General features: G+C 48.5%; 2 protein-coding genes across 2 annotated transcripts; one reads left to right on the top strand and one right to left on the bottom strand.

Moving 5' to 3' along the window:
- The first annotated feature begins 99 nt into the window (after positions 1-99).
- LOC149343315 (uncharacterized) lies at positions 100-1,540 on the top strand. Its single transcript, XM_089542362.1, has 2 exons — positions 100-236; positions 1,196-1,540. The coding sequence occupies exons 1-2, from the start codon at positions 100-102 to the stop codon at positions 1,497-1,499; spliced, it is 441 nt and encodes a 146-aa protein (XP_089398488.1). The 3' UTR covers positions 1,500-1,540.
- A 6,383-nt stretch (positions 1,541-7,923) lies between these two features.
- Positions 7,924-9,218, bottom strand: LOC149343314 (uncharacterized). Its single transcript, XM_089542361.1, has one exon. It carries the CDS (start codon positions 9,174-9,176, stop codon positions 8,268-8,270), a length of 909 nt encoding a protein of 302 aa, XP_089398487.1. The 5' UTR covers positions 9,177-9,218; the 3' UTR covers positions 7,924-8,267.
- Between the last annotated feature and the right edge of the window lie 3,627 nt (positions 9,219-12,845).

Raw genomic sequence — 12,845 nt, 5'->3', positions numbered from 1 at the left:
CGTTCAGGCAGTGTGCTGTACCTGTACGCGCTCAACGAACTCCGTCTCAGCCTGTCCGCGCTGTTCCCGCCGTCGTATCTGCGTGGAGGGTCGGCGGCCATGGCTTACGCGGGGCTCGGTTTTCAGTTGGCGAGGGAGCTGGTGCGCACCGTGGACCTGCGCGGCCGTGGCCTGGACAGGGCGGGTCGCCATATCTGCTGGTGGAAGCCGAGCAAGCGCGGACCATCGCCGTGCAGGTTATTGCAAGCGCAACTAGGGATTGAAATTGCGGGAGCTGAACTAGGCTTCGATTCAGGATCAGTTTTCTTAGACCATACCACTTCTTTACTTTTAAGAAAATGTCATGTGATTTAAATGGCTAGTGTTCGGGAGCAGGGAGACTTAAAATGGATTAGCGATTCATGATATCCTGAAGCTGAGATCAAGAAGAGAAAAATTGGCAACGGTTAAACTCTGTTAAACCTATTCACTAGAGCGTTAGCCCTGTGCTTATGATTGGTTTTATTTTTAATTGAAATTGACTAATTACCGCTAATTAATTCATCTCGCTAACTGCCACGGAACATTCACACTTGAGCTAAGCTTTCCAACGGTATATGACTGAGCTCTAGAGCTCAACTTTGGTTTTAACTGCAGTTAACGAATTAAGGGTAATTAACTCGGGTCACTAACTAGGCCAATGAATTTCATAAAGGGCCGGCGTCGCCAAAGGTATCTAGGGCCTGCTGCACGCTAGCTAACTTGCCTTAATCGCCTACGCTTATGCATAATAAAATTTTGTCAGCCTCAGCTTCAGCACCAAACTTAAGCTTTCCAGTGGTATGTCTGAATTTTTTAGCGGAAAGTTTGGTTTTAATTGACACGGATGGCGTAGGGCAGGGCTGATGGGGGGTCATCTGAATGGTTTTTTGTCCTGGAAATGCTTGGAGACAAATGATATACACATAACGAGTTCTTCCAAGAAACTAACACAGTAATATTTTTAATTAGCCATTTTGTATCCTAGGGTTCCTCTGGATTTTAACAGCATGTGCAAACAATAAGTCATTTGTAAGTTGGCAACCATCCTGTGTTTTTCGGCGCTTTTTCTGTCCTCGTTCACTTTTGAGGTGTGTTCCATTCAGCTATAAACAAGTTAGTGCCCGAAGAAGTGCAGTTTTTCGTCTGACATTATGTGCCGACTTTGATTTCGCAGTCTGGACGGTGCCAAATCTGCCACGGAGCGCCGTCTGGTGGGCGACATCTTCGCTCTTGACGTCGCCTTAGAAGCCTTGCGAAAAAGTTCAGAGAGGGACCCGGACCTCTGGCCGGAGCAGCACCTCAAGTCCCTCGAGAAGCTGTCGACCACGCAGATTTTCTACTTGAGTTACTGTAGTCACTACTGCGGCGAGCCAGGAGGACAGCTGGCTTGCAACCTCGCCATGAAAGCGTCCGACTTCGAAGGCGCCTTCAAGTGCATGCGAAAGCTAGAGACTGAGCCCACTTGCCTGTTCGTGTAGACGGCGGGCAGAACTATAGCGGTTATTCATTGGACGCGACATTTACACAGCCCTTTTATTCCTAATTTTTCGTGTTATCAGTGAACTGTAAGTCCCGGTTCATTTTGCATAACCGATTTCTGGTCTCGCTAAAACCAACCTTCGAATGGAGACAATAGCTTCTAGAAAGATTTCCCATAGCAGCATCTCTTTTCGTATTCAGTTGTACTTTTACTACATCACATCGCGGTTAGATATCGCTCAGAGCTCTGTTGCACCTTGCACTAGAGGCTACCAGAAGTGAGTATATTTCACCATCACTGCTGCGCGTTTCGACAATGATCATATAGCAGGCTTCATCTCCTGCTCACACAGTTGATGAACAAAAAGAAATATTTAGTGCCTTGATCTACAATGATGTAGTTACGCCCAACACTGATGAAAACTTGTTATGAAGAGCTTTCGCAATATACCTTTAGTAATTAGCTTGTTCTAGCCCTTTTCGAGTGAACACTTCTTACCTGGAGCATTATACGCGATGTTTCTAGTTATGTAGATACCGATGAAATATGAATGTATGCGCGTCCATTCACAGCGCCATGCCTAGCCTTCATTTCTGCGTTTGCCACAGCACGATAGTTTAGTGGGCAGTCAAGAGAAGAAGGGGGGGGGGGGGGGGGGTTAGAAGTTGGGCGAAGGCCTCCTTTGCTGTATGTATTCCCTTTCGCTTCAGCGTTGCCACGCCAATGCACCTTTTTTGGGATCAGGGAAGGGTGTGGAGTTCGCGACATTGTCGAGAGCTTATTCCGTTGTCGGCGCTGTTCACACTGTCCACATTCTGGGTTTATTTACTTAAACTTGAACCTTTTTGCTCGCTCTACGAAGCAATGTAGTGTTTCTTGCTATTACTGTCGTCACTTCCCACCAGGACGGACTGTCTTGACGCCTTCTTGTTTTCGCTGTCACCATTTTCTTTTGTCATTGCGTACCAGATATGCCTGAAATCTCTAACTTTTTTTACACACAGCTATTTCTAGGAGTTCCTGCGGTATAAACGGCCTCACAGCCGTACTTGTAAACTGAAAACTGCTGCGTTCACCTTGTGACTATTGCATGAACTGCACTGGGTCACTTTCAATTCGCGAAGCGATGATCGTATTGCGTTATTCGAGCAGTAACGAGGCTAACTATCACTGACTACGAGCGCACGGAGCTTTGTGACTGCAGACCCGAAATATATATGTTTGGAACATTTGTCAGTACAAGTCATTGTGCTTATCGATGTTGTACAGAAATTTTTGTACTCTCAAGATCAGAACTTAATTTCTGGACGAGAGTTAAAGCTTCAAAATTCTCGACTATCTAGAGACTACCTCAGCGCAACTACTTTAGCGACAGGGAATAGGAGTCCAGACTGGCCGCTGAAATCTATGCCAGGTCAGCAGTACGACCTTGAACCATGAACTTTATACACTGATATAAATGGCGATGCCGCAGTTGTTTTATCAGCTCCTATATATCTCGTTCATATAAAACAGGAACTTCCATCTCGGTGGCTCTTGAATTCCTTTCTGGGTTCCGCATCGCAGCTGAACAAAGCGTATGGACCACGGCCGGTTCCGTATAGCGGTCTTTATCTTTCCCGGTTGAGAACATTTTGCGCGATAGCGTAAGGAGCTCGTTTTTCTGAAAACTCGGCGTCGGCAGTCATCCTGCGTCAGTCAAAAAATCTCGGAGTATAGAAAAATCAGAACAAAGTAACTTAAAAGAAAATAGCCGGCATCAGGATTCGAACCTAGGCTCTATGCGTGCCAGGCAGGCACGCAACGCCTAGGCCACGAAGAGTCCTTTTTTTTTCTTTACTGCATGGAGGTACATCCACATTGACAAGCTTCAAGTGCGACTTAACAACCCGTCGTACACAATTACACCTGCATCCACTCCCACTTTGTCAGCGCATCGAAATTTCGGGAGATACACGCATGCATCGAGGAGAGGGAGCCAGGCAGGAGGTCGACTCTACGCAGCATATACCCCCCTCAACATAGCACACTGTTCTCTGAACGGAGGCTGCGATGAACGTGGAAGCTCTGAGTGGCGATCTGTCATGCGGCTCTTCCAGAGGCTAAACAGTCCTATGAGCACTAAAAGATCATATGGAGCCTTAGAACCTTCCTTTGTAGGAAAAAATCTAATATTATAGGGCGTAATCTCAATGTCCTTTTTGACAGTCCGTTGAAGAATGTCCAAAAAAACAAACAAACAAACACGGCATCACAACAAAACACAAAGCTGTGATCAATAGTTTCTGGCTGCTAACACAAGCGACAGTTCACAGACCATGCCACAAAAGTCTCTTTTTCACGAAGCCACCTTTTGACAGATAAAGTTGACTTCTGAAGCTTAAAAACGAAAGTCTTTGCGGTCGCTTGAACACTCATCCGTTGCACCTGTTTTAATACACTGTTGTCTAGAAAGGAGAGGCAAGGCTGCAAATACATCGGTACAGGAAACAATGCCTCATTAAATTTTTTTGTCATCGCTCTTCTGGATAGACTGCTTACGAATTCTAAGGAAAACCATACAGTGAGGAAATGGAATGTGTCGGCGGCTTCCTTGAGAAAACCCCACAAAGGGCCCGCACTCCAATGACCAGTGGGCGCAGACAGAATAGGCAAACGAGCACTTAATCATCTGTTAAACACAGCCAGGAAGAAGGGGTGGTTTGCTGTTTCAAGAAAGAAAAACCTTGAAACAAGCTTATGATCAAATAAGTTCTGAAAACCAGCTCCAGCAGCCTCCAGAGGGAGAAATAAATTGTCTCGATGCTAAGGCTCCCATATAGAGCGCAACACAAAAGTCGCAAAAATTTTATGACTTTTTCTGTGCTTTTTCCTCGCACAATGCAACGTCTGCATGACATATATAAGCTTCGAAATGAACAAGATATTGCTAACTTCTGTTCGTGAAAATAGAGACAGCTCCCTGCGCATCCAAGCGCGGGTTTGTCGCCTAACTGACGAGATCTGAGAATCCCACTGAGGCCAACTTTTACGACAGTAATGCAAGAGAACCCCCATGTACTGTAAATCTTCGGAGTCCCAGCTGATGCCGCCAAAAAGCCTGTTTTTGTACCCCAGTGACCTACCCAGAACCCATTTGATTTATCAAGGTTAAGAGACACACCCGAACTATCACAAAACTGCTCAGTTGCACGCAAAACCTCGAGCACACTCTTTTTATCACAGCAGAAAAGGGCAACGTCATCAGCATAGGCTAAAATCTTAATTTCACATTGCAGTAGTGAGAAGCCACGAATTGCCGTGTTCTTGATGATACTACGACATAGGGGCTCAACATATAAAACAAATAACAAAGGCGATAGCGGACAGCTCTGTCGAACAGATGTTTTAAGTGAAACAGGTTCGGTAAACTTTTGATTACCAATCAGTCTTGTAGTGGCCGTTTTATAACATAACTTTTTTTTTATTCGAGATGTTTGCCATGAGGCATAATGTAAAAGGGAAAGAAAGTTATAAGAAAGAGTGTAAACAAGCCTCGCTTAAAAAGTGGCAAAAGTTCACGATAAAGCGATTATCATGAGTCCACTTGCGACAGTCGTCTGCAACGTCCCATCGCAGGCCTACCTTCTTTAGGAAGCGTCGTCTGACGGAAGCTGTAGCCGGGCAAGTCCACAGCAAATGTTTTTCGTCACACTGGTCTGGCGCAGCACCACAATGAGGACACTTGCCAGTCACTTCGAAACGTTTGTCACGCCCCCCATGACGCACAGAAGGAGTCAGAGTCGCTCCTGCCAGAATCCGGCGCACAGATACCTCCTCCTCCCGAGTGAGACTCCGGGGGAGAGGGTACGAACACGGAGGAATTAGAGCGCGTGTTCGCTGACGAAAAGCCTGTTTCTCGGACACATGGGACAGGAACGGATCTGGGGGAAAAGGGGAAAGTGAGATATATCCTCAAAAAATGAGATATATCCTCACGCTTTATTAGTTTAATTTAGCAAAGATAACTAAACACGACCATAGTAGCCAGCAGTGATACGACCAGGGTAATGCTGAGTAACCTACCTAAGCGACTGAAAAATGTCACTGAAGACGCAAGGCTATCTTACGCGCTCATCTGAGATTTGATATGTGCCCTGTTTTGACGTTCTTCAAGGCCACGTAATGCCTCGTCACTGCCATCTCACTTTGCCTATTAACCTTGAAAGTATTACAACATCCCTCTTCCAAATGTGAAGAACAAAGTGCCGAAAAGCTCTTTGTTGCGCAGGAGTGACCTATACGCACATATTCTACAATGGCGTCTTTATAAATTATATATGTATTCTTACTACAAATATTCGCTGTGTCTTCTGTAAAAGGGGGCTCGTGTGCAGTCAAATAGTAGATAAATTCGAAGCTTTTATTTGAGCCCCTCCACCTTTACGGACCAATATCCCTGAAGAGAAAAGTATCCTACCGGTACTCACCTATGGGGCAGAAACGCGGAGGCTAACAAAGAAGTTTCAGCTTAAGTTAACAACAACGCAGCGAGCTATGGAAAGGAAAATGATAGGTGTAACGTTAAGAGATCGGAAGAGGGCGGAGTGGGTGAGGGAAAAAACGCGGGTTAATGACATCTTAGTTGAAATCAAGAGGAAGAAATGGGCTTGGGCAGGGCATGTAATGCGAAGGCAAGATAACCGCTGGTCCTTAAGGGTAACGGAGTGGATTCCAAGAGAAAGCAAACGTAGCAGGGGACGGCAGAAAGTTAGGTGGGCGGATGAGATTAAGAAGTTTGCGGGGATACAGTGACGGCATCTGACAAAGGACAGGGTTAGTTGGAGAGACATGGGAGAGGCCTTTGCCCTGCAGTGGGTGTAGTCAGGCTGATGATGATGATGATGACCTTCACGGAAACTAACTCTATTTTGTGTTACTGCAGTACGACCGTCAGCACTGGCGTTCAACCGGAAAACGAACGATTAAAGTCTAGCCCAGCGTGGAATCTGCTCTGAGCCGCAAAGAAGGCAAAGCGACCACAGGGGCGTGATGAGCGTTTAATCTTCCTTGCAGCTGGGAGGCTGTGCACGGTTCACCGAACTCTATCGCGGTTGAGCTCCCTACAACAGCCTTTCGCTCTAAAAATCTTACTTGCTGTGTTTTTTTCCGTTACTTCATTTTTTATCCGCTCAAACTTCGAAAAGCTGCAAAGCACTGATGCCATCAAGTTTGAGAGCACGTCCAGTGGAGTGTAAGTTATGACGTTGAATTCGATCAATATTATAATATCCTTGGTTGTGTGAATGAAGTAATGCGTTTGAAGTGCCCATTCTTGGACCTACCTGAGTGTCTGTTAGCTCCGTGATTTTGTTTCCAAGCTTCGAAATCATACCCATCACGTGGTGAATCAACACTGCCTTCTCCAGAGATGCTACAAAAGACTGTGTGCGAGGTGTTGGCAGTATGACCGTGTGATAAGAATGCAACCAATTAAAGGATTAGGGCGTGCTTATCCATGCCGCTTAATTCGCGTCGGCGGTAACTGGAAAGGCAAGAAATAGCACAAAACCAGCCAAAGCCAGAGAACACCTATTTGGGAGGCACTGGAATCAGTAAAATAGCCTGCAGTGCAAGAGACAGAGCGCTAGCAGAGGTAATTGGCGGCATACAAATCATTGCTTTAAAGGTATCGTCCTGGAATCGCAGAACTTGTCTTTTTTTTCAGTAATTATCGTGGCAGAAGCATTAAGTTCACTCAGAAAAAAACATATTTCGCAGACTGAAGATTGTTCTTCTAATATGATGACCCTTAAAAGCCCACCGTAAAGACCACACCAGCTTGCAGGTCGAGATTCCAGCAGGGTACAAAATACCGTTGCGTAATCCTCACGAACGCATAGTTAACGAACGTTCATTATACATGACTTATGAAACAGCCACAGAAACTATATAAGACAATACTACATTCTTCATAAAAATGATCTCAGTGCATCAGTCAGACTTGTCTTTATCGAAGTGGATCCGAGAAAGTATAACCTGCAATACATTATTCTAATCCTCAATAGACAGCTCCCGCATCAATCGTATCTGCGGAAAGCACTCGTGCAAAACTATAACTCCGCCCAGCACATGTTTGCACTGGACATTATGCTTTCGAGAACCGGAAATTGTTTACAATAAATACAGCACGTTAGTTTACGGATGTTACCTTCCATCGCACCTTAGCCGATGAACCTACAGACACACACTCCACACTGTTCTTTCTCTGCGCAGCGGTACGGCACATGCGGTGTGGTTTATTGGCGTCCTTTAAATCTCAACGCGATGGCCTGACAACTTTGACTCGCGGGCATTCACTCGCGCCGTATCGCATGGAAGTCGTATATGCCACGATGGTTCTGGAACAGTCTGCACAAAGCCACTTTGTCTTCCTACTCAGCCATGGTCTTGAAGTGAATAGGCAATAATTCACAATGGCTATGTAGAAGCTTCGCTGTTGCAGGCAGTCATATGCTACTGTTAAGCTTGTGAATCTTTCACGCAAGTTGATGCTCCTCAAACAAGGGTCGAAGGCAGTCAAGCAGCGCAACTTCTAAACGCGGCGACTCGAAGGAACTTGTGACAGTCTGAGCGTCCTCCACAGAGTTATCTCACCGTGGATAGGTCAATATTTCACACACACACACTTTCACAGGTCACACTTTTCTTCGTCTTGCCGATGTGGAGCGGCGTGCTACTGCAAGCATGACGAAACAGCGTGCGTGGTTCTTTGCAGCGTGCAGGTTCACGGAAGTGTCAGCCGGCCGCGATAGTCAAACCCCGCGCTCTGACTGCCGTTTCTGACGAAGAACCGCTCAGCGCTCGCGCTAAGCCTCTTCGTACCCGTCTTGACAAAAAAATACTTTCTAGCATCACAGCTAACGGCTACCTTCACCAGCGGAGTGGCCACAGAAATGGTTCCAGTAGTAGGCGACGTCCAAATTACCCGCCTTCCTGAACAGCGAGACACCTGGACGTCTCCCCGCGGTGTCTGCTTCATGCGCACTCCGGCAACCGTCCAGATGGCGTCCCCGTTTTGCGTGGTTCGATGTTTCGCCTGGGCGACGATCTGAAAGCACTCGTTGAATGAATCGACATCTGGTTCCGGGTCGATGTTGAACACACTCAGCGCTAGATCGTAGGTGAGGTTCCGAAACCTCTCAGTGGTCGACTTCGTTCCAGAAGCGTCCACCAGGTAGACTAGGCCGTGGTTGAGAGCCGTGAAAGTGACACCGCGGCTGGAGATCTTGGCCAGTCGCGCGCCCGTACCCATGTGTACGTCGGCGCCTTCCTGGAGCACGCGACCGCACGGGTGACACACGCAGCTCCTGTCGCCTGAGCTGCCGATGGCTGCTGTGCAGTGCTTCTCGTAGTTGACGACACGTACAGCTCGGTCTAACGAGATATCGACGCGTACGCCGTGCTTTAGGAACACGGAAACTGTGGCGCAGCTCGACACCACGGGTCCGTAGTAAGAGTCCGGCAGACCTTGCCACGGGTTCAGGTCGATGGCCGCAGGACCCGCTCGCGCATTGCCGCCTCCCTCTAAGCTCAACACGTGCGGCTCCTCGTCTTCCAGGTCATTGCCGAGGTATGGCTCCCCACTTAAACCCTCTTCTTCCTCTCGGTCACCAGCGTCGAACCCCTGGAGCATCGAAGACTGCACAAAGTGGGCGTACTCCAGCAGCGGCGCTGAAGGCTGTATAAAAAGGGCGTGCTCCCCCCACTGCTGCTGCAGATCGTCGTAATCAAGGTCGCAGAAGAGGTTTTCGTCGTGCCGCTCGAATTCGCAGCTGTCGACATATCCAGGCCCGCTGGGTTCCCCGGCTTCGTCCTCATCGAAGGAATCGTACACGCCGAACGATAGCATTACTTCTGGGAAGGCGTTTGGACCTGGTGATGAACAGAAGGGTGGCAATATGTTGGGCCACCAATCGAGGTCAGAATCAGAACTGTTCTCGGTTTCATCGTGACCAACATCTTGGTTTTCCTGGTGGTTGTTGTGTGACATCCCTCGCTCCTCGCGCTGTTGATGTCCCTGTTGCTCTTCGTTGGGGTGTCTACCATGGCTGGCGTTGGCAGTGGTGCTCTGACGAGTGGCCATCGCGTTGCAATAAGCACAGAATCCCGTGCCCTGTGGGAGAGACAACCAATTGAGTTCAGCTCTACAGGTAAATTTTCTTGAGACATGCGTAGCGTATTGTTTATTCGTTAGGTTAAATAGATATCTTGAGCACTGCGAAAAATGACGAAATACTGATTCATACGCTTTAGCTTTGTCTCCGCCCCCCCCCCCCCCCCCCCCCCAAGATGTAACAAAGGTTAAGGCGGGCTACATCCACGAACCACCCTGAGTGTTTGTGTAACCATGGTCTGTAGAATTTGCATGTGCTCGGAGATCCACCCGCCGAAGAGTCCTCCGGAAGGTGCTCCGGAGAGTGCTCGGAAGTTTCCTGATCCGCTGCGATCCCCTAAGTGCGCCTGGGTATGGTGTCCGGCCTCCACTAATCCCCACAAGGGCTATCACATGCCACCCAGCCAGCCGCGTCCACTCTACCCCAGCTAGGTCACTTGGAGGGGTGCCATATTCCAAACACACACACACACACACACACACACACACACACACACACACACACACACACACACACACACACACACACACACACACACGCACGCACACACACACACACACACACACACACACACACACACACACACACACACACACACACACGCACACACACACACACGCAGGGGCACACACGGACGGGCCCGCACGCACGCACGCTCGCACGCAATCGGACGACCACAGCCTCGCCGAAGGGAGCGGACCTTCGACTGCTATCTCAGACGAGGTTCATGCTAGGAAGGGCGTGCGGCCGTGATGTGCAGAAAGCGTCAGCACTAAGCCACCGCCGCCTCGGCATCATACTTACTACCAGCGATGCCTCTAGGCGAATCTTGAGCTAAACCATAGTCTAGTTTCTCTGATAATTTTTTAGTGCGAAAACACTATTTCCCTAGCAATCCTAGAAAAGGTGAAATGTGTCTGAAGGCTCTCAGATACCGGCAGAAATAAAACAAATATTGCCGATCATGTCTGGTCTTACATCCACTCGCGCTGTGCATTGCGGGTCGTCATATTCACCAACTCCATCTTTGCGCAAAAGTCACCAAAGTAAAGGAAACTGACTTCACGGGTCAGTGGACACCTCATTCGCGCTTTGAGCTACGTGGCGCTAATGACAGAGAGATGTGCGCTACTTGCGTTTGCTTCGAGAACGTTTTGGTAGAAACGCGGCACTAGAGCATAAGAGCGGAGGGGGGGGGGGGGGGGGGGGGGATATGATAAGCGTCTTCCCTTCCGCGGACGCGGCGGTGGTCGCGACGCGCGTCTGTTCTTTCACTCTTTCGTCTCATTTTCAACTCTCCTCTGTCCGCAAGTAGCAGTGGTTGTGGCTCAGCTCGAGCCAGTCGGCAGGCCCGTGCTATTTCCTTTTCACCCTTCTTTCAGTCGCGACAACAACAACTGGAGCAATAGGCCTCCGTGCTCTGGGTCGCTCCGCTACTGCGTAACATGGATATCTTGAAGGGGAAATATCACCGCTTGCCTCCCAAATTCTAAGACGGGCTCCCGCCGATCCAACTCGCACAAGCGTAATCTGGGCTCCTGGCCACCAGGTTCTACTAGGCAATGAGGCCGCTGATGCGGCCGCCCGAGCGCTCACACACCGGGCTGCTCATCCTAGCTCTCCTGGCTCAGAAGCTCATAAACCGCTTCTGTGGTTCCGAGAAATCTTAAATCATTACTGCGATAGCCACCGCCTCTACCCGGCACCTGCCAAGGGGCTGAGTAAGGCGGAGGAGCGAACTCTGCGGCGCCTGCTGACAGGAACTATTCTCTTTCCTGCCATCGCCAAACACTTTGATTCGAACATAGACGGGCGCTGCCCGCGACGGCGACGTAGTATTTCGCAGGTAACTCAACAATGCGGGGAAGATGCAATGAACAGCTGCAACGCACGTCTCTCGACACGTAAGAGTGCACAACCTATAAACAATGTATATTTCCGCCTACATATGCGCTGCGCGTCACACTGAGCACCACTGTGTATTTCCAGCGTACCCAGAATTCGCTAGCCCAGGGGCGCTGGTAGACGCGGCATCTGTGCCCTTTTAGATTCTAGGCCTATGGAAGCTTACGCCTCCTGGAGCGGTCTTGCGCTAGCGGAGAGATAAGATGTCTCGCCTTCGGCCCCAGACATAGACGACTACGAAAGAAATGGAGAGGGCGAAACCGCCACTTACTAGGCACGGTCGTTGTCCATGGAGATGTTGGAATAGGACCAGCAGATGGAATCGCGCAACCGGCGCGAGCTTCTCGTGCAATGAAAGACGAAGTTTACGAGCCATAGCTCGTCACGAGAGAAAATCATTATGCATAAAACATTTGTGCTATCGTCGTGTAGTGAAAATATTGCAAAAGTGTTTTGTAGGTATGTGTCTTATTTTTCGGGCTGCAAATAGTGTAAAGCGCAGATGAGTTTCAACCTTAAGCGCCATGGCGTATTCATGAGCCTACCATTTTCTTCTTCTGTTTAGCAAACACAAAAGGAAGAAGATAGAGATGTGTATTTGGTATCATGCCAAGAAACTCTTTGCTCTTCTTTTTAGTTCCTGAAAGATCAAAATTCACTGTTCCTGTCAGTGGGCACAGTCAGGCATTTGCAAACAAACAAACGTGAGTTTTACAGCAAAATGTTAAATTTGCTGCCGTTCGAAATAGTTTGTTTCCGAGCGTCATCTAAAATTAGGTGTTTTTTTCACTCAGAACATGCCAGGATACCTTAGATATAACCACTGAGCTTTGCGGAAGGCGTCAAGGAGCCTTGCGTGCAGCGAGCCTCGAGGTTCAGCTTCACGGCCGCACTGGAATGGGGCACCCTATGTGCGGTTTGCAAACAGCGCCATGCCTATTATGGGGACACGAGCTGCGTCCGCCAATGGCAGATTTATTGTTTGTATGGGCCTGACATATCCTTTTTTGTTTCACACCAAACAGTTTAAAAAAAAGCTGCAGTCCATATCTCCGTCGGAAGTAGGTGTAAACATAAAACGCATGGCAAGAAAGGTGTAGCGCAGTCTGGAATGGCTCATAGATGGCGGTAGCCGGAATAAGAAGGTACAGTGCAGCTCACGTTCCTTGGTACGGGACGTGATGCCACCTTCATCAGTTTCTGTTCTTCGAAAGTGCTCTCGGTCTTCCTGGATGCTTTCGCCGCTTTTAGAGCCCGATTAATCAGCCGCTTGTTTATATAGG

This window comes from Amblyomma mixtum, chromosome 5 (genome assembly GCF_055824585.1).
Source record: "Amblyomma mixtum isolate Tamu chromosome 5, ASM5582458v1, whole genome shotgun sequence".
Lineage (NCBI taxonomy): Eukaryota > Metazoa > Arthropoda > Arachnida > Ixodida > Ixodidae > Amblyomma > Amblyomma mixtum.
The sequence above is the reverse complement of the archived record's forward strand: the minus strand, read 5'-3'. Positions and strand labels throughout refer to the sequence as shown.

What these genes read in the sequence shown, in the direction of transcription:
- LOC149343315 (XM_089542362.1), top strand. Translation starts at nt 100, where the DNA reads ATGGCTTACGCGGGGCTCGGTTTTCAGTTGGCGAGGGAGCTGGTGCGC. An exon ending in CGCGGACCATCGCCGTGCAG is followed by an intron (nt 237 to 1,195) that starts GTTATTGCAAGC and finishes TTGATTTCGCAG; the next exon opens with TCTGGACGGTGCCAAATCTG.
- LOC149343314 (XM_089542361.1), bottom strand. Translation starts at nt 9,176, where the DNA reads ATGCTCCAGGGGTTCGACGCTGGTGACCGAGAGGAAGAAGAGGGTTTA.